The 22314-nt window shown below is 37.8% G+C and overlaps 1 protein-coding gene across 1 annotated transcript; it reads left to right on the top strand.

The window, feature by feature from the left end:
• The first annotated feature begins 1636 nt into the window (after positions 1–1636).
• On the top strand, positions 1637–21793 carry LOC121953625 (serine/threonine-protein phosphatase PP1-beta catalytic subunit-like). Its single transcript, XM_042500811.1, is given in 9 exon segments — positions 1637–1709; positions 8711–8719; positions 8722–8841; positions 16087–16317; positions 16885–16989; positions 17118–17189; positions 18296–18447; positions 19028–19162; positions 20017–21793. Coding segments are annotated over 9 exon segments (981 nt in total). The 5' UTR covers positions 1637–1657; the 3' UTR covers positions 20122–21793.
• The last annotated feature ends 521 nt before the right edge of the window (positions 21794–22314 follow it).

The following is a 22314-nucleotide window of genomic DNA, read 5'->3' as shown; positions in this document are numbered from 1 at the left end:
ACCAGTAACATTATGACCTCTTTGGAGAGACAACCGCTTCTGTTGATTCTGGTTTCCGCTGTTATGTCACAAGCATACAGTTGTGGAAGTACATTTACACAACTACTAAACTGTAGTATACTCATGTTGGGACATTTTATAATTCTACTCTGCTTCACGTATAGATGAATACTTTTATTTGCCCTAGTGGGGAAATTGGTTTGCAACACAATCACAAAGGCGTTTCATCACCATAGACATACCAGAAGATCACTTATAGATACAAAAATAATTTAATCTCTTGGACTAGTACTTTATTTTATTGGTTTTAATAGAGGTGTGGTTTTACTTTTGCTGCTTTATTGATTCATCTTCTTTTTTTTAATTGTTTTTTTTTTTTTTGTGTGTTATCATCTCTTATTGGTCTATTCGTCTTATTTTATTCTTTTTATAGTTATTTTATTTATTTTAATGAAAATGTATCTGTTTTAGTCATCTACTTTTAATATTATAGTTTATTGATTTTTTATCAGTTCTGACTCATCTTTTTATCTTATATTTTTTAGTTCTTTTTTAATTACAAATATATGAGGTTTTATTGTTAGTTTTAAGGGATTTGGTTGCTTCAGCTTCCTTTTTCTTTAATCTGCAACTATTTATTTACTTGCTTTTGCTTGTTCAGTTGTCCTTTAATGTTTATTTTATCCTTTCTAATTAATTCATTCCGTAACCACTTGTCCTCGCAAGGGCCGCGTCCTTTCTAATTTATCTATTAATTGTTTTATGAATGCCATTGTAATGTTTTCTTAACTTCTTATATTTAATATATTTTGATGCCGCTCTAAAGCACTTGTATCCAGTGTTTGAATGGTGAGTTAACGGCGGTGGAATGTAACAAAGTACTTTACTCAAGCATTGTACTTAAGTATGACTTTGAGATACTTGTACTTTACTTTTAACACCCTAGTTACTCTATAAATCAGGATTCTGCATAAAATCAGGAGGATTTTTGTAAAATATGATGTTTAGTTATAAATGAAATTACCAAATGGTTTATACAAGTACAGCTGCAATTATTAGCTTATTAATTGATTAGTTGATTCATAGAAAATTAATTTTAGTAAACATTTAGATTTTCTCTTTTTCCATAATTTTGAGTTTTGGGGTGTTTTTTTTTCTTATTTATTTTTTTGAATAATTAAGAGTTTTGGGCTGTGTTTTTTCTTCCACCTTTTTTTCAAATAATTTTGATACGTTTTTTTTCTTTGCATTTTAAATTACACAATATTAAAATTTTAAGTACAAATTTCTGATTATACTTAGTTTTACTTCAACAGGACTCATACTTGTAACAGAGTATTTTCACAGGGTGGTATTAGTACTTTTACTTACTTCCTCCACCAGTGTAAATAAACATACCTTGCCTTTTGAATCAGTTTAAAACAATATGCTGAGGGGTATTTAGTAAAAGATAAATAGTATATTTGTCAGCCTAAGGCTGGTGTCACGAATAAACTCCTTTTAATAAATTTAAAGGTGGTTAAAGTGACACAAAGTGCGTTTTGTCTTCACTACTTCTCTAATTATCACCCTCGGCTGGTGTTTTCTTGTCAGCAGCGCCCCCTGGTGTGTGCAGGGGGACTCGAACCGGCCAACATTGTACCACAGCAGTTTGAAGATGGCGGAGGGTGAATTGAACGTGGACAGCCTCATCTCTCGGCTCCTGGAAGGTGAACCATTTTACTCACTTTCAGATGTTAGACGGAGTTATCAGTTTATGGTGAACAGGCCTGGTGCTGTTTGTTTTCTGTAACTACCGCGGTTGCCTCTCAAAACGCAGCTAACGTGTTAGCTTCTGGTGCTAACGCCAGCCAATCGCAACGGTATCTCCGGCTAGCTCCGGGCTAACGTTAGTGTTAGCTGGCCGTGTTTATAAACACTCAGCGGTGAACGCCTACATTTCTCATTTTCACTGTAACCACCACGTTACAGTTGGCGAGTAATTGCTCTGTATCGTGGTATTTACTTAAGCATTAATTTTATGCCAGGTGTTTTTTTTTAGTTTTTTTTTTTTTTGTGGTGTGTCCTGGCTCATTTATTTTCTAAATTATGTACAGCTCCTATCGAGTAGGAAGGGCTGGGACGTTTTATCCGGTGTGTTGTGACATAAAAATACAACCCACAATCATTTGTCATGCTCTAACGGTTGTAGTTTTTACAAAATTTAATGTTAAGTAAATTGTTCGTTAAAGACATGGACACCTTTTTTCATCAGCGCACCTGCCCTTGACACGGTTAAGTTTTGCTCCCTGTCAGCGGTGCTGTGGTGGCCGTTATTAGACACTGTTCAGTTTGTGTTGATGTTACATTGTTATTTAGACAGGCTGATTAAAGCTTTATAAAAAGTTTACATTTGATATCAAAACACTAAACACTGGATAATCTTTTCATCTGATATTGGACATACTTATCACTGCATTTTAGACTATTTTGAGTTATAAGCAGGAGTGTTTCTAGAATTTGAGGACGTTGGGGGCTTAACCCAGATTTCTGCAGGGGTATCCTCCCTTGGGAAGTTTTTATAAAAACAAACTTGTTTTTTATCACTTTTAATGCACCCTCTTTTATCCTAACCACATTTTTTTCTCGTTTCTAGATTAATATTTGAAATATCATATTCAGGGTCTGAAATTAACACCCGCCAGGCACCATATGTGGTAAAATTTTCTGTTTGGCATATAAATCTTGGAAGACTCTCTGCCACACTGGCGGGTAAATATTTGTATCAGTCAATAGTCATGTAATTTAAAAAAAATATCCTCATTCCCACTGCACAAAAAACTGCTACCACCCACTAACTTCTGCCTTTTTAATCCAGTGTGAATGCGTAAGAGATAATGGCTCAGTAAGAGATATTTAAAGCACTGAAAAGTTTTTAAAGGACCTCTATTCTGCTGCTGTCTACAGTTTACCTGTTCTCCTGCCTGTCCATGGCGTCACACGGATACACCCAAAAAAATATAATACACACACACACACACACACACACACACCAGCTGACAGAATGGCAGACTTGTGTGCTGGAAAGCTGTGTTTACGGGTCGTGGGAATAAAGCCTATCACGTATATTTAGCGGGTTTACCTGTGTTTGAAATTATTATGTCGATGAAACGTATCGAAACAAATATCTGAAACAAAAGTGCCATTTTATTGTGTTGGCTGGTAAAAAAAAAAAATACTTGGCCAGTAGATAATTTCATCCAGCAGCCATCTTGGCCAGTGAGTAAAAAAACACTAGTCATGTTAAAAATATTTGTAGTTGTTAATATGAGTAGAAACAAAATAAGCTGCAGCTGCTATAATTAAAAATGTGTTGACTGAATCTGGGAAAATAGTATGTATTTATGTTTAAAATGGGGGAGAATGCAACTAAGTACATTTGATTCAAGTACAACTATCACCGTTATGACAGATTATTAGATCCTGGGTTTTTGATTATTGTTAGGCCTGTTCTTATTTTTGAAAAATAGTGTACATATTTAGATCCAGGACTATGAATAAAACATTTGAGGCAGAAGCCTAAGAAGCCAAGGCCTAAAAAACACCACTGGTTGTGAGGTAGTTTGCTTTTTTTGAAGTAATTTTAACTTTTGTGTCTCACTGCTGCCTGCATATGTTTTAGTGGAAAGATTGCTAGTATGCACTTTGTATCCTCAGTGCACAAACGTTCCTTTTAAACGCCTATCTGATAAAATTGGTACAGATGAATAACAAAACCCAAATAGAAGATGCTATAAAATTAGGAAAGAAATACTGCGTGCTTCCCCACAAAAATCTTCATATTTGAAGTTTTTTACCGTGTCATATTTTGTTGTTGTGTTCACACTGTCATTACTGCTTTCGTGCTTGGTAAATAAATTGTGTTGGTGTGTGAGGGCCAGGTTTTGGCAGTGAGAGGGATGTGCAAAAATCCTTTTGTATTGCTGGCCACCTGCTCAAGAGAAGGCGGAGAGGTTTTCTGTTCCCCTGTGATATATCCTTTGAGTCAGACCAGACCACTAAGGCAAATTCAGCTGTCCTTGGCATACTTTCCACCAGTATATGTGACTCTGTTGGAGAGATGAGACACAGCATGCCAACACTGAAATGCTAAGATTTGTTATTTATAGTGACTGCTGGAAAATGCTGCACATTGCAGCTGCCTTGTGTTTCTTGCAGTTTCATTTTGATCATAACATTTCTACCAAATGGAGAAATTAATTAAAAGTAAATGATGCTATTGCTGCACAGGCTGCAATCAACTTCAGGTCTGTTTTCAGCTCTTAATCATGAAATCATCATTTTCTGAGCTGGAAAGCTTGTTGATGCCTGACACACTGTGTTTTCCTTGTTTCTCAGCTTGGACTGCAGTGACTTGTTGATTGTGTTGCTCATATTTTGAATACAAATGGGACTTGGCATGTTTCATGAGCGGTCAGTTGTGTAGTGATCTTGTTGGTGCAAGATGGTGATGTGTCTTTTTTATATTTTCACGCTCTCAAAACAAGTGACTACGCATGACTAATTGACTTGGATGTTATTGTTTCATAGGCTTCTTATGTAATAGTTCATCTTTGTGGTTTGTGCTGTGAACTTACTCAAGAGTGAGAATCAAGCACACGTGCAAATAGTTAATGATTACAGCGGTGTAACAATACACAGAAATGTTTTTTTTAAAAAAATATTGATTCCGTGACCAGTGCTCAGATATCATTGTCATAAAGTGACAACATTGATGCACATCATCAAAACTGCATGATATGCAAAAAATCCAACTGCAAACTATTTTGACAGATACTGCAATTGCAATATGAGTTTTGATTTACGTGGGAATGGTAATTTTTGCATTTCATTTCATATAAAATTGATGATGATGTGATATTTGCTGGGGTCTGTACCAAACAAGCATGTTAGCTTTCGTCTAAGATATGATTTGTTGGCAGGCACCACAAGTCTTCATTTATAGTGATTTCTTGTGACAGATTTTTGTCTTTATCAAAACATTTCAGCTCCTGCAATTTGGATATTGCATTTGGCCATATTGCAATTTGGATAATATTTGGCATAATTGTGCAGCTCTACATACCATCATCTCTAAGATATGCCTTTTTAAAAAAAATTCACCATGGCATGTCTGTTTCACAATTTCTCTCCGAGTATATCCCTTTCCTAAACATTCAAACAAACTTCAGATTGGTTTTTAACCAATTTTTTGTAAATGCAACACTTTTGTTTTGGCTCCCACTCTTAACAGGTTAAAATTAGGGCATACCTGTGTAGTAATGATGCTCACTGACATGGATTTTAATGAATTTGTGACCGAAATTTGAGAGAAATATATCCATTGAGCATGTTAAAATAATTTTACATCTTTAACAAATAAGTAGGAAAAATGGGAGCATTTAACAAAACTGGTTTTGGTCTCAAACACGTGCACCGTCAACTGTTGATATTTTTTTTTAATGTTCAGCGGAGACTTAACCATAACAAAAGACTAAAAATTCCCTGGTGCTTAGTCTCTAAATCTGATTATTTGAAATGTCTTGAGCCCTTATTTTGCATCCCAGCATCACATAATAGCTCACTGTATGTCTTGCTGTCTGGGAAAATTTGGTCTTGAGGAAAAAGCCAAGTGTCAGTGAGAGTGCTTATTCATTGGAATTAAAACTTATGAAACACTGTGCCACTGTGCCAGACCCGTACGGTCGCACAGTCACACACACACACAAACAGCGATTTGGTTTATGATGGCTGCAAATCCTTGTCATTGCTTCATTTTAGCCTTTGCCCCTCAATGTTCTTAAGAACGTAATCTCTTTTAAAAGTGCCAGCCTGCAGAAGTGCGAACAGTGAAAGGTTCAGTGTTAAAGCCGAGCAGGCTCAGCATCAGAGCTTAACTCGTTCAGCTCTGATGACGCCTGGCCGTTGAGTGAAGAACCCTACTTCTGCAATTTCATGCTTCACACCAGGCGTGGCACATGGCTATGGAGCACTGCAGATACAGTAGATAGATGATAAAGAAATGATGGTGTGAAATTGATGGTGTAAAGCAACACTTGATTAAGGTTGTTGAAGCCCTAGAATAGCGTTTGGCACTCAGATACACCATCTGCGAGGATCCATACTCCTCCGGTTCACTCTGCTCTTTCAGATTTGTTTGGATTACATGACTAATGAGACAGTGAGTGAGTCTAAGTACAGTAAGTAGCACATGTGCATTTATATATATGCACAAAAATGTATGCACTAAGCTTTAGGGGTTTCAATACAGCAGTTAATCTATTTTGAACCGCTTCCTGTCTGGTTATTTTATAATATAAATGTCATCTTTTAAAGAAACAAAAAGGGAAATATAAAAAAAGTGTCAAAGGAAACTTCCCCCACTGACTAATGCACATTTGTTTCACTCGGCTCAGCTATCCTTTATTGGAATCTTTAGTGGGGTCTAGCTTTAAGGCAGTACCAAAATGGTTTGGCGAGTTATTACATAATTCCTCAGTCATGGATTTGTTCATCACTTTTGTTTCCATCGTCAGTGGTTCAGTTCACACAGTGTTTTGATTTGCTTTCTTTGATGACCAAACTGAGATTGAAATAATTAAGAGCACTATATAAGTGCCATCCAATTAAAATACTATACATGTATTACCATACAGACAAAACTCAATTAGTCACTGTTACCTCACCACTATAATAGGGATGATAATAATAATACACTTAATTATAGAGCACCTTTAGAAATAAAGCTACAAAACAGATAATAAAGGTGAAATATATCCAAAACACAACATATGAAATAAGACGAAAATAATTTAAATAATAACAAAAAAATGCCATCCGTTAGGAAAAAGCCTGCGATAAAGGCGGGCTGTAAAAGAGGACATTGTATTTTCCTGATGGAGATGATCCTCAGGCTGCAGGATCTTAAGCAGCAATCAGGCTTATAGGGAGTCAGCGGATCACAGATACAGGCAGGAGCCTGACCAATCCAGGCCTTAAAAAAGAAGCTGTAAAAGCCTAAAATCACTTTATAACTCATCATTTATTTCATTTAGATAGAGCGTGTTTAAAAAGCCTGACAGCAGTATTTTGTGTAGGCTGCAGTTTTTGGATGATTTGACTGCTGATACCAGAATTAAGTATGGTACTTTTATTATTGCTATTATAATTGTTGTCATTATTATTTAGCTAATTCAATTGTATTTCACAAAAGAAATCAATTGTGTGTAGATTTTTTTTACATGTCTTTTTTAAGTTCTTTTAATATCAGTTTAGAGATAGTTAAACAGTGGGTTTCAGAGAGGGTGACTTTAATACGGGGTAAACAGTGGAATATTTAAGGGGACAATTTGTAGTGCTGTTTATCCATTTAGGCTGTTTTGCTGTGAGTTGCTGAGTTTGGGAGATATCAGCTGTAGAGATATCTGCCATTCTCTCCAATATAATGGAACTAGATGGCAGGTGTAGTTTGGTTTAAAGAAAATAGTTCTTACATGAATCTGCTCACAACAAGGTCTATTGATTATCTTAAGTAACAGGGACACAATTCCTGCAAAGAGACATTACTGTTGAGTTTTTTTCAAATGTATTTTTTGGCGCCATCTAGTTCCATTATATTCAACAGAAGACTAAGTTTCTACGACTGATATCTGAAACACTCTGCACCTCACACCAAAGCAGTCTAGATTTATAATTTTATATATTATTATTATTTTTTATATATATTATATATAAAATAATATGTTTTGTATATATATTTTATATATATTATTTTTATATACAGGTAAGAGGAAAAAAATGTATGCTTTGATTTCGATGTCAGCTGTCCCTTTGTAAGTGAACATAGCAGTTAATAATTCCTAAAATTTCAATACCAACCGTCTTAAGTAATGGTTTTAAAAATCATGGGGGAATGCAGTCTAAAGGGCAGGTGGATGATTTTGGAAGTGCAAAAGTGTATTCTAGACTATGACTTCTTCAGCTAATATTAGTTTACTTGGATTTCTGCATTTGTCTACCTTTTGCAGTACACAATTTTTGCGTAGTTTTTATGTCATCCAACTGAGTTTCTTTTTTTTTTTCCCCATATTTCAAAAAACTTGTACTGAACAGGCTGTCCAGATATGAAATCAAACACAAAAAGTCTATAAATTGCAGACTTTTGAAACCTAGAGGAAACTTAACTTTACTCTTATGTAAGCCAAAGGTACTATAGCAAGGAAGCAGTTTTCATGTAAATCTCACGTTTCATATCTCTTGATTATTTCAACTGCTGACTGTAGCCAACGTTTGCAGTTCTCACTCTGCTTTTCATCATTGTAAGATAAATCTGCTCCCAACTGTGGCAGAACGCCAGAAAGTAGGCTTAAGCTAACAGTGCAACTACACAGCCAATAAACCCACACCAGTGCTGAAGATGCAAGCTGCTCTCATAGTCTGAGCAGTGGGTTTCCTAAGTATGGCTGAGACCAAGCAGCTATAAGCTACAGAACCATTACGCCCACCGCTCATCAGATTTTAAGATTGCTTTGTGAGTCCCCTGTAAGTGTTTTTTTTCTCCCTTAGGTGAAAAAATTATTCCATCATGGCCTCATTCTGATGAAGTTTTGTGTTGTTGGGGTTTGCGGGTGATGCTGACAATGATGCTAACAGTTGTTGAAAGCACTGACAGGGTCTTTTATCTCCTCTCCAGTACGGGGATGTCGCCGGGGAAAATCGTCCAGATGACAGAGGCGGAGGTGCGGGGCCTTTGCATCAAATCCAGGGAGATCTTCCTCAGCCAGCCCATCCTGCTGGAGCTTGAGGCACCCCTGAAGATCTGTGGTCAGTGCTGTACTTTTATGGCCTGGATTTGGGCCATTTTCTCACGACCTTGTGTTTATTTTTGCTCTCCTGTCTTTCACTGTCTCGTAACCTTCTGTACTGTATATTCTACTGTGACATTTCCTTTAAAGTTCATCTTAACTGAAAGGTTTAAAAGTGTACTTATGTAACCAGACAGGATAACACTGCCTCAGCCTGGGTCATATATCAAGTCAGTGTTACTCTCTCCGCAACCCTGTGTATGGAATTGCTCACATACGCAGATTGTGTATAATTCAAATTTACATGCACAGTTAAGTTGAGCTACGGATTAGGCCATTTAATTGGACTTGTATTCTTCCTTGTCCCAGTATACAAGCACTGGGGGGAAAAATGGATTTGTTGATGGAAGTTTGTCCAACTCTGCCACAGAAGTTGGTGTATGACCCCTTTTAGCTTGTTGCTATAGACAAAATTACAATGTTTATTTATGATAATTTCAGGTTAGAACAAATCTGAGTCACGTACATATATTCACAAGGTGCTGAGCAAACTCTGACTCAACTGATTAGTTCTAACCCACCTAAAAAAGGCCCACATAAAAAAATCTGTTTCACTTTTAATACATGCTGTATTGAGGGTGGTTTCACATGAAGGACACAGACCAAGATCCAGTTCATCTGATTAGTGTGAACATAAGTGTACTGCAGGTGTTTCTGCAGGTGTGAAAGCAACCGCTCTGTGCTATGCACCTGCTGCGGTCACTGCCATTACAATAACATTACCTCTGTCTCTGGTTAGGTAGTTCAGCATATTTTTTAATGAACAGTGGAAATCAAAAGAGAAGATTCTAGTCATCAACTGGTCTGTTTTTCACCTCAGGGGCAACTGCATACTCAAATATATTGTACACTAAAATTGATATTGATTTATGTAGGTGGGTAAAATATCTTATATTTAAATAAATTGTACACATAAATTGATATTGATTCATGTAGGTGGCTAAAATATGTTTTGCTGCAGACATTTCTTAGCTTCTATTCCGGTGATGTGTTGACTACTGTTTCCCCCGTCCATATGTGTTACTCCTACCTAAACCTGACCCAAATCCTGGAAGGGACTGTACTTAATTTATCAGAGGAAGGGGGTGGCTGGGGTGTGACTTTTGTATTTAAAAGAAATACAAAATACTACTACTTAAAGTTGTATGTCTCTCACCTAAGCCAAAATAAAAAACACAAACCCCTCCCAGTGCTTAATTCTTTTAAAATGCTGAACCTGTTTTGCACCCACCCCCCATGAATTATGAACAGGCCAGAGTGAGGCGTATGCATGAAAGAGGAGCTCTATTTAGAACCAAATTTTTCAGGTGTGTTTGTCCGACTTTGACAAATTCGACTTGATTGATGATTTCAGTCGGACTAACGCAGTATTTTGACTTTTTTTAACACCATGTAAAGGTATGACTCATGCACAAACAATATAGACGGACCAAAGCGGAGCAAAGCAGTGTATGTTTGCAAGTGAACTCCCCTCTCACCAGTTAAAGTGCTATCACTATCACTATCTCTAGCTGGCTCCTGCACATCTCTGCACACTCCCACACGCTTTATCTCTTTCCTCCAGTATGGTGCTGCAACTGCAAACAAGTCAGAACTGTCTAATATATGTGTCAGGGCTGGGAAAAACAGTACGCAAGCTTACATGCAACCTCAAGCCTACACACAGTTCATTTGTGGCTGTCCTCATACCAGTGTCCTCCCACACACATTTACTTTGTTGTTATGTAGGCCTAATAACTGTGTGAAACTCAGATGACAGCATTTATATTTCATGTGATGGACGTAATAATAGGGAGAATTAATTTGATTAGGTTGTATTCATTTTGTTTCTTGTCAAACTGAGTGTTGAGAGAAATATGTGATCCATATGTCTGCGTAAGAAAAACTTTTTTAAGGTCTCAAGCACCTTCATCCATGTAGACCCAAGGCTGGCTTATCACTCTAAAATATGCATGAGTTCGAGGTGGTGTTATTTGTCACTGTGTGCGGTTTCTTTGTCTCTCGTTTACTTTCTTTGTTTTGTCGCTGAACCCCTTTGATTGCTGTGACGGCATCCTTTCAGGACACCAGCACTGAATATAAAGACTAAACAGTGAACGCCTTTAAATATTTACTAAGGCCACATGGATCAGGTTCTGCACTTACTCTCTCTCACATGTTAACCTTAATTCCACTGGTGTACTTTAACCCAAAATGGACTTTTTGGCACTGTTTGGCTTTTATTTAAAGAGAAAGATAGAAAATTAGATTTTCTTTTTTAGTATAATGTCATTGACAATGGTGTTCCTTGCTCAGTGAAACTTATAATAATAGTCCAACTTTCTTTGTGAGGATGTGTTGAATTGACAAAATAAAATCCACAAGTATGCATGCTATGTTTATGCCGTTGATGAGTAGTGTAGGTTTATGTTTTCTGCAAAGAGGACTTTTTGTCACACCCCCCAAAAGAAAGGAAAATCGCCAAAGGCGCCAGAGAAAAATCACAAGCACCAAAATTATAAGAATTGATAATAAAAATAGCAATTAAAATCCTCCCTGAGCAAGTTATTAAACAACTGTTGAACAAGCAGAACAGAACTTTGTCAGGGCTTTAAAAACTTAAAAGCTTTAAAGCCCTAATGAAGACTGGTAGTGGTCAAAACATGTTGGCTTTTTTAATGATTTAGCCACTGTAATAAAGGGTTTTTCATGTAATTCCTCCTGTTTTTTTCATGTTTTTCACACTTTTAGAGTGCCTGTCATTCCAGTTTATCCTTTTTTATTTCTAATGAAAATTTTAAAAATATAGAGAAGATTTTTTGCATTAAGTCCTGTTACACTCTTTGCTTACCCAAATTGAGTATTTAAAGTAGGCGAGAACGTGTGTGGCAGTCGCATGTCGTTTGCTATATGTGTAAAAGGGAGACGAAAAATGTTCAGATCTGATTCTACAGGTATCGTAAGGTTTTCTTATACGAAGACTGTTTTCGGATCGAAGTCGGACGGATCACACTGTTGTGCAGAGTCACTCCCCCAAAGACCCATTCATCCAGGAACAACCCTGATTCTGGTAGCATTTCTCATACATTTTCAGACTCTTGGCACAGTGTCAGGTCTGAGTGAAAAAGAGGGTCATTGATTAATTTCTAACCACAAGTACTGACTGAAAAGTGGCACAAATAGTTCACATGCTGAAGAGAATGAGATGAAAACAAGGTAGAACGCACTATAACAATTTTTAATCCAAAAGTTTATTAAGAAGTCTCATATTTTAAATTTGGTCATATAATAAATTGATAGAACTAAATCAGCCTAATTTTTGCAAACCATCCCAGACAATCTTTGTTACTCAGTAAAAAGCATCTTAGTATCTTTCAGTTTTTTATCTATCCATAAAGTCGCCTCACTTGCTGTAAACCAGTTTTTAGGTTTCAAATAACATTTGAAATGAGATACTGTATATTATTATGTCATGCAGTATTTTTACAGTTTTTTTATGAGCATTTACCTGTTCTTATATGTGTAAAGTGGATCCTTTGTCATCTGAAAAATTTTTGAATCACGTCATTTACAGTAGAACAGCCAAAACAGACTGTATTACAGTTGCAGTCGGCCTGTTTGCTGAGTGTTTTTGTGTTTATTTGTTGTTTTCATCTTGCTCTAAGCAGTTATTATTCACTGTTCCTCACATCGCGGACGTGTTTTTATGTGGGTGTTTTTGAACCTGTTGATTATCTGTCTACACGAGGTCACGCAAAAGCGCACATGATTACAGCTTTGTTTCTTAAGATCTTCAGTATGTGCATAGACATGGTTATCGTTTGTTTATTTATTACTGATCTGAGTCATCTGCATGGCAGCATGACAAATAACATATCCGTACCACACATGGGTGGCATGCTTGGAGTCATAAGATGTGTCCTTTTATTTTTATAGAGTTTTATCATCACCATTGCTTTTATATTGTGTTATTCTTTGGGACAAATGGTGCTCATTTATAACACTGACCTCAGGTCCAGCGCTCCCTTGTTTTCCAACTCTCAGCCTTTTGCTCTGTTTTTTAAACCCTAAATCTCCGTGCTGCTATTCTCGGACTGTTTTGACACTGCAGAGGCAGTGCTGGGTAAATAATTCACTGTCATCCTACAGTTCCTTGTGAGAGGGCAGGTGGGGGGGCTGCCCTGTGGAAAGCCAGTCCCAGTGAAGCTCACAAACTCACATTCAGTCATGCAGCAACTTTTAGTGTGGAGTTGAGGATAGTTAGGATAGAAAAACCAACCTGAGGCTTCTTTCTGGAGGCTGATATTTTCAAACAGACAGCCAATCAAAGGGTGGCAGTTTATCCAGGTTTTATTACAGATCCAAAGCTCAGTTGCAGTCAGCCCTGCTCTTAGAAAGTTCATTCACCTCCAGCTGTCTCTGCAGAGATTACAGTCTGTGCTGCCATGTCTCTTGTGTTTATAGTTTTATCCCAATGTGGCTTCGTTACTGCATTTTTTTTCTGAGCAAACTAGAAGATAAATGAGCAAAGTTAATTGTTCATGCCTCGATTCCACTTCTGTTTTGGTGCAGGGACAAGCAAGAATGATTGTTTTCTGTGCGATGTCCTCTGTGTTTACTCAGTCCTCTGTATTTACTCTGTTGTCCAGTATGTGTTGCTTTCAGCCTGCCAAGACTAAAAAAAACTGTGTTTGTCAAAATCAGTACTTTCTTGTTTTTATGTAGTATTTGTAGATTTTAGGAGTCTTAAGATCTGTTCCAGCTTCAGCTAGATTAGCACAGCACAGATTCAGGGTACAAATTGACACCATCCACCAGCCAAATGCTGCTAAAATATGCAAGTGGCTGCTGGTAGATTTGCTTCACTCACCAACCAGAAAAACAATGTTAATCTATTGTGTAGCTGCTAAAATTTGAAAATTAACTAGCCATAGAGTGCTGCAGGGATGTCTTTTTTTTCTGAACACAAGTTACTGTCATCCTTTTTCTCTCGTCAAAGAGCCAACTGGAAAATTCTAACTCTTTACCCACTTTTAGGACTTGTTCCCGGGGCACTCTTTATGTCTGGTTGACAAAAAAAGTTAATTTTGCACCGTGTGCTGACTTAATGTGTTTTGTATCCCGATAGATAATAAAATAGAGATATGAACATTTTTGCTATTTTGGCAAACTAGCATTGAAATAATGTTATTTGGAACACAAAAAGAAGTCCTATCGCTATAAAACTGAAATCTTGTAAAATACTTCTGACTTGTGGATCCTTACTCTCCCCCTCACCTTTCCACTTTCTCACGAGAAGTTAAAAACTTCAAAAAGGGTTTGAAGACAGCAACTAAAGTAGTAACGCATATTTAAAAGCCCTCCTGCTTTCATACTGACAGCTTACGACCTGGACTACAGTATGTTGCAGGAGCACTGCATTAATACTTTAGGAGTTGTTTCATTGAAGTTTTGATATTGTATTATTAATGTGAAGGATTGTGATGTTGTTAACATTACCAGTACTTGTGTCAGAACTCAAGATGGCAAGCTGGGGCTGCGTGTCCGGGGCAAATAAAATGATTGATGGTGAAACACAAACCAGCCGGCTAAGCACAACATGAGCACCGAGTATAAGTCAGACTTCAAACATTCAGAACTGCTACTTTAATCATTCATTTGCATGTAAAAAAGTGTGTTTTTGCATGCCATCCTTAGACACACAGGCAAAAATAAGTACAGGCCTGTAGCCATATATTGATGCCAGTCGTGGTTTGGGTTTTGGTGCCGAGATCACTGAACTGAAAAAAATCATGCCAGGCTCTCTCATGATATAAAGTTGGACTTTTGTGGGTCATTTTAATCTCAAGGCCAGACAGCTGCACAGCTGAAAAAGGCCTATTATTTCATTTTAATTTGTATTTGGTGCCATCTTGTAATGAAGCATTGCCATAAAAAGAGTGTGGCTCATGAATTGGATTGCCGTTTTGGTCACAATGAAGCCTGTTATTATTGTCCTCGTCTTTCTGGTGAGGCTCTGTGCAGTCATCTGGGTCTGGAGCACTTAGCCCAAATTAGAGCAGCTCTTAAGTTGGTGCAAGAGGATAAAAAAGGAAGCAGGTCTTGGCTAGGTGATGAAGTGAGGCTCCCCTGTAGAGAATGTGCGCTTTGGTAGGAACTGCTCTGGCACATTTTAGCCTGACTGATGTCGAAAAGAGACGAGGTTGACCCTAAATCGTCAGAGAGTTCTTAAGATTAAAGTTAGTTTGTGTAGCTATGTGTGTGTGTGTGTGTGTCCCTTTATTTTTGTGATTAACCTGGATTGTCAGCATTCTCTCCCTCGATAGCTCGTGTCCCTCGGGCCATGACATTGATCTGGTGGCAGTTGTAATGGCTCATATTGTGCGTGTACACTTGCTGCTGTCGCCCCAGTAAAGCAGAGGCACATTCATATATTCACACCAACCTACATGTCTGGCTGTTCACAAATGGTGCTTGTATAAATGTGGTTGGAAATAGAAAAGGTTTTTACTTCCTCATACTTTAAAAAAAAAAAGCTAGATTATCCCCCTGCAAAGGTGCTGAATTTTTTATCATCATTATTTTTATTTATTTATTTTTCCTCATTCTGCATATACTATTGTTCCATACATCCATGTTCTGTGGTTCGATAAAATCAGGTTCTGTTATCCTCCTTTTTTAATTTAATTCTTTTATTTTTTATTTATTTTTTTAACATTCATATATATGCTTATTCTATTTTGTTTTATTTTTTATGAATTTATTTTGTATCATTTATTGATCTGTTTATTTGTTCTTTAACTTACTCTTTTACTTCCTTGATATGTGGAAGTATGTGTACACGGGTGTAAGTGTGCAAATATGTATATGTGGGTGAAAGTGTGCGCAAATGCGTCTGTGTATTTATATACACGTAGGAGTTTATGTGTATATGTATGGATATAAATATCAAGATTAGATTTATTTATTTTATGTTTTAATATCATTTCATTTACTTTTCTGAATATATTTTCTGGTTCTGTGTGAAGTCCCTCATTTGCTTTGATGATATTCTTCTTCGTCTTATGCTTTGTTTTTGATAATCTCCCCCTTTTTGCTGCTTTATGTTTAATTCTTCTCAATATTTTCCTCCTTTAGTCGCTCCCCCTTTCTGTAATGAATGTATGTTAAGCAGCTTGTCCTCATAAATAAACGCCTTCTCTTGCATCTCGCCCCATTTTTTTAGGTGATATCCATGGACAATACACAGATCTACTGAGGCTGTTTGAGTATGGTGGTTTCCCTCCAGAGGCAAACTACCTTTTCCTGGGTGACTACGTGGACAGAGGGAAACAGTCCCTGGAAACCATCTGCCTCCTGCTGGCCTACAAGATCAAATACCCAGAGAACTTTTTCCTGCTTAGGGGCAACCACGAGTGTGCGTCCATCAACCGCATCTACGGCTTCTACGATGAGTGTGAGTACAAATGAACTCACACCTGCACACACACACACACACACGGCTCTGGAGTGCACATGTAGTTTGGTTTCATCCTTTCAAAACAGACGTTTTTGCAAGATTCTGTGTAAATCCATATAAAATAAAAACATAATAGCTTTAGGGGGTTTTTTTGTTACCGTATTTTTCTAATATGTCTCTGCTTCGAATCTCCTATTTAATTCTGCCTTAACTCTTGTCTGGTCTTTGTTTGGCATTATTGACTAACTTCATTTGTTTTATTAACTCTGGGGTTAACTGCCTCGCCTTTGCTTTGTTTTTCAAAGCACTTTGTAAATTGTGTTTTTAAAGGTGCTAATAAATAAAGTTATGAATATTATTAACTAAAACGTTCATTCTTTTTGAAGAAATTCAAGGTTTCTGTCTTCCATATCATCATGATGTGCGCTTGTGATGAAGTCATCACACTATGTTAAATGGGTGTTAAACCCTGTGAAAACAAAAAATGAGCATTTCTTAAAAATATGGTGGATCATTTCTATTGCAGTGTTCAAAGGGTTAAAACGTGTTGATGTGTTTCGCCAGGCAAGCGCAGGTTCAACATTAAGTTGTGGAAGACCTTCACTGACTGCTTTAACTGCCTCCCCATTGCTGCTATCATCGACGAGAAGATCTTCTGCTGCCATGGAGGTAAGACAACAGCTGGCACAAGTTCTCTCCCGTTGTCCCAAATTTAAACCGAAACGTTCTGATGCCCTGGTTAAATATATATTTGTAGGAACTCCAAATCAAAGTAACCTCCTTATTTTCTATTTAAGGGCTATCGCCTGATTTGCAGTCAATGGAGCAGATTCGCAGGATCATGAGGCCAACAGACGTGCCTGATACAGGTAGTGTGTGTGTGTGTGTGTGTGTGTGTGTGTGTGTGTCTGCTTGTACTTAAAACTGCGCAGAGGGAAGTGTGCCTCAGCTCATGGATGACAGGCTCGTGTTCGTGACAGTGCGAGATGTAAACATTAATGATGTGCAGTACATGCACGCTTCCTTCTGTGCAGTGATACAGGTGGTGGGTGAAGTTTAATAGAAAGAAAATAGTTCTAACATGAACCGGCTCACAACAAAGTCTGTAGATTATTGTTATTATTTATATATTATTATTATTATTTTAGTTTCGTTTTCTGGAACTTAGCGGCAGAAGCTGAGGGGGACCGCCCATCACTCTGATGGCCCCATCAGACGGAGAGCTCATTCCTCTGACCACTCATTATCCTAAAAACAAAAAAACACCCATTGCTCTGAAGTCCCGTTTTTCTGAAAATAAACACTTCCTGCAGGAAGAAAACCCAATTGCGAGAAAAAATGTTTGCATCTTTCATTTCTGTAAACCACCAATACGTGTGTTCGGTTAGGTTTCGGCACAGCTGTTTGGTTATGGTTGGGAAAAGATTGCATGTTTTGGCTTAAAACATGTTGGTTTGGTGACTCAAATGCTGCTGAGAAACTGAAACTAATTGCAGGGAGTGTATATTTCATGAGAATCAAGTCTTTGGAGTAATGGGCGTTTCTTTTGGAATAACTTTTGGTCCAACTTTTGGGACATTTTTCGTACCAATGAGGCTACAGAATTTTGGGCCGTCAGAAAAATGGCATGGCCCTAGGCTAAGTGCTGTCTAGTTCCATTATGCTGGAGAGAAGGCAAAAACCTCTTCAGCTGATCGCCAACATTCGGCAGCTCACACCTACACTAGATTCATATCACTACAGGTAAGAGGACAAATATATATGTTTCATTTTAGGGTGAACTGTCCCTTTAAGTACATGCTCATAGTTATAAGAGTGTTCCCGAATGAATGACTATAACATCAGTAAATCTTTTGTGTCACATCATCAAAATCTGCTGGATCTTCAGCACAACTTTGTCTGTCTATGCTCACCCTTCAGCTCCCATGATGTTTTTGTCCTTCATCTCCATGTCTCCTCTCCATGTGTCTCTCAGGCCTGCTGTGTGACCTCTTGTGGTCAGACCCAGATAAAGACGTACAAGGTTGGGGAGAGAACGACCGTGGGGTCTCCTTCACCTTCGGGGCAGATGTGGTCAGCAAGTTCCTAAACCGCCACGACCTGGACCTCATCTGCAGAGCCCATCAGGTAATTATGAAGGGAATTAAAGCAGAGCGCCTGGAGATGGATTATGAATGCAGGAAGTGCACGGCAAGCAAATTGATCTTTTTTTTTTCCTGGAGACTTAAAATTGGTTGGACATGCACTTTAATGAAAGCTGACCTCCATTAGTTTGTGTCTTTTGCAGAAGTAATTACTGCGGCTGACGCAAAGACACAGACACAAGAGCTAAACCACATAATAGACCCAGTGCTTCTCTTTTTCGCCATGCATCTTTCATTATAACGTCATTTAGCTGATTATCAATGCAATTTTTTTACTGAAGCAAAATAGTAGAAAACAGAATGTGAAGCTATTAATTTCACGTGAGACACTGGCACCAGGAATATTTACCTGATAGATGACTGAAAAGGATTGATGATTAAAATCGGAATGTAAACTTTTGTTATACATCGGCTATTTCGGCTCTGTGTTGGGCGTTTTTATATTGATTCAGATGTAGGTGGTTATGGACACTCAACCATGGTACAAGAGCTGGACTCTGAAATTCTGTTTTTCTGTATTGATCGCTGTGGGCGGCGGAATAATGTCATGTGTTTTCTAACAGGTTGTGGAGGATGGATATGAGTTCTTTGCCAAACGCCAACTGGTCACACTTTTCTCTGCTCCAAACTATTGCGGGGAGTTTGACAATGCAGGCGGCATGATGAGTGTCGATGAATCCCTCATGTGCTCCTTCCAGGTGAGTTAAATCTGTCGGGACACATGCGCATTTATAATGAGGAAAATACAATTTCTTCATTAAACATATTTCAAATATAAAATTTAGACCAGAAACTGATATCAACTCAACAAAGGTACCCATATATAGCAGTTTCTTCCACAAATGTTTCAGTCGGGTGATTGACTGAGTCATTCAAACAAAGGCTTCTCCACAAAGTATTAACCCTTTGAAGCCTGGACTGATGTCAATTTTCTAGTGTTACTTTCAGACACCCTTTACAAGTATTTAAACCAATAAACCTTGATCAGATTGTTGGGATTTCTTTGAAAAACATGGGGGAAAAAGGCAATTGTAAGAAATATTCCACAAATTGAAGAAATTAGTTGATTTAGAAAATTATCTTTAAAATGCTAGGGAAAAAAATCTCTTTTTTTCATATCTCATTATCATAATTACATATTTAAAACTATGTTTCAGAATTATTATAATTTGTATGTGCTTTTTCTGGGTCATTTTCTTTTCTTTTTTTGGTACTGTTTTAAAAATAATTTTCAGGTTTCAACTGCATGGTCACGTTTTTGAAAGAAACCAAGCAAATATGCTCAGGTTCCAAAGGGTTAAACAGAATTCTGTTAGCATGTTCAATACTATTTTCCTGTGTTAGACCACTTTTTTTTTTTTTTAAACTGTGTAGTTTTAATGAGTTAACATAAATGTCTGGTCTAAATTTCATGTGAAAAGCTGCATTGGAAATATGTTTAAAGTAAAGAATGTTAATCTTTTTTTCCCCACTGTATATGTGTATATATATATTGTATACAATGACTTAATCTCAGAAACACTCACATGCATCTTCTCTCTGTTATTTTAAGATCCTAAAGCCCTCAGAGAAGAAGGCCAAGTACCAGTACGGTGGTGTAAATTCTGGTCGGCCCGTCACCCCACCCCGCACTACCCAAGCTCCCAAGAAGAGGTGAACGTACAGCCCTGGCTCTCCCCCTTCCTTCTCCCCTTGTCCGTCCCCGGTCTGCCGCCATGGCAACCCCTGTAACTCCCCTGTATAGCGAAGATACAGGGCTTATCTAATTGCCCAAATCTTTCTTTCCCACTCATCCACCCCCTCCCCAACTCCACTGACAGCTCTTTTCTTAATGTGTATGTGTACATAAATTTGCTGTGATCAATCTGTTTTTTGGTTTTTTTTGCCTGTTTGTTGGTATTTTTGATATTATTAACAGATAATTTTTTTTTGTGGTTTTACTTCCAATGCCATTCGAGGTTTTCTGAGGTTCTGTGTCGTGTAAGGAAACGCCTTCTCTGTGTAGAGAGGCTGATTTAGAGGAATTTCTTTTTGAGTTGAACAAAAACAAAGTAGAGATTGATTGTTTGCCTTGACCTCTCAAAAAGCAGAGAGAATCCTTCCAACGTGTTTAAATGAGACTGAGGTTTCTGTGCAATGCTAAAACCGTACACACAAATAACATTGCTTGTATTCCGGTTTAACAGTTTAAACTTATTACAGCGTATGCGGTGCACTTGCGGTTCTTGTGCAGGCGCATGTTTTGTATATTTAACCAGTGAAGAAGTGCACGCCCCCATGAGTGGCAAAGAATGTGAAGTGACCGGTTTGAATGAAATATAGAGGCTAAATCGGATGCTGCTGGCAGTGGACGCGCTCTCCCCAAACACGACGCCCTCTGGGCATCCATTCCTCCACTCTGTTATGCCTCCCTGTGCCTCGACTCTACACCCACACAAAAACATGCCGCTCCTCACACAGAGCTGGCATTGAATATTTGCCTGGGTCTATTTATTATTTGTTGTCATCAAGACATTTTCCCCCTTATAATCCCACTGATTTGTAGTGAAATGCTGAGACTTTTTTTCATGTCCATGCACAGGCATTTAACTAATATGAGTCACTACTGGTCAGTATTTTACCTGCAGACATACTGGATAACTGGTGTGCAAAATGTGCTTATAAAATTGCCCTTTTCTGAGTCTGAAGAAACAGTGAAGAATTTGAAAATACTAACGGCGACAGGTGCAATTTTGCAATGGGTCTAGCAAATCTTAGTAAGCCGTACAGTGTTAAAAAGACAAATAAAAAGCAAACTCTGCAAAATGCTCCACAGTATTTGTGATGTGTTTAGAGAGAATGCAACAACAACAAAAACATAATGAAGAAAGTTTGCTCTTGGAAGCTTTTAAGTAAAGTGTCAGCTATCCTCCTGTCACATCACCCAATCTGTTCTGCTATATGAAAACTGCAGAGGAGTCAGGAGTGGGCGGCAGGAGCAGGCCGTTATGCTGTGTGATAGTGATGCCACCTGGTGTATAGATACAGTAATACAGCACAAATCAGATGTGATTTTACTGGAAGTTAACTTCACTTTACTGCAAATAAGATGCAGTCGATCCTTTGTGGAAAACAGTTGCCTCTTTTTTTCTTTCTTTTTCGCTCTTTGTGGTATTATTCTTTCTGTTGTATTTCTATGTTCTCTATTCACATTGTTTACTTTCTGTTCACTTAATTTATTTCCTAATACTGATAATAAGAAAACAATGAAGTGTTACCAAAAGCTGTTTTGCAATTTGTACAAGTTTGTTTGAAAGTCTATAAATTCAATAAAATGGATGGAAACCAAAGTTGTTGTTGTTGTTCGATCTGTTTTTACTGATATCTTTGCATGAATGCGTGTCTCTGTGCTGTCGAGAAATTTGAGGCATTGCAAAGATGGAATTCTCCGCACTTATTCAAACAACCATGTCTCGTGTGGAGAAATTATTTGAACGCAGATGCCTCTTAGCCCTGTTCAGCACTCTGTGCATCGGCCCTGAATACAACCAGAGGATCAGTGGCAGGAGAAAACACGGAGCGCCCAGGTGGAGGTGGGACAAGATCCAAGCAAAGGCGATCCACAGTCCCACTTTGAGAAGGACAAGAGTGTAGTAGAGGATGCTCTGTGAGCTGAACCTGGAGTTGGCCTGAGGAAAGATTTGAATTGATCAATTTTAACTTATTTTTTCAATAAAACAAGTTATGATGTCTGTGAATTTTAAGCATTTGTGAATAAATTAGTGTTTTTGTACCTGTACATCCAGTGCATCAGTCATCATCTCATCATCACTTTCAGTGTGCCTCAGGAAGTAGGGGGTCTGAGGAAGGG

The sequence above is a fragment of the Plectropomus leopardus genome, chromosome 14, assembly GCF_008729295.1.
Source record: "Plectropomus leopardus isolate mb chromosome 14, YSFRI_Pleo_2.0, whole genome shotgun sequence".
NCBI lineage: Eukaryota > Metazoa > Chordata > Actinopteri > Perciformes > Serranidae > Plectropomus > Plectropomus leopardus.
Note: the sequence above shows the minus strand (reverse complement) of the source record. Positions and strands in the feature narration are given on the sequence as shown.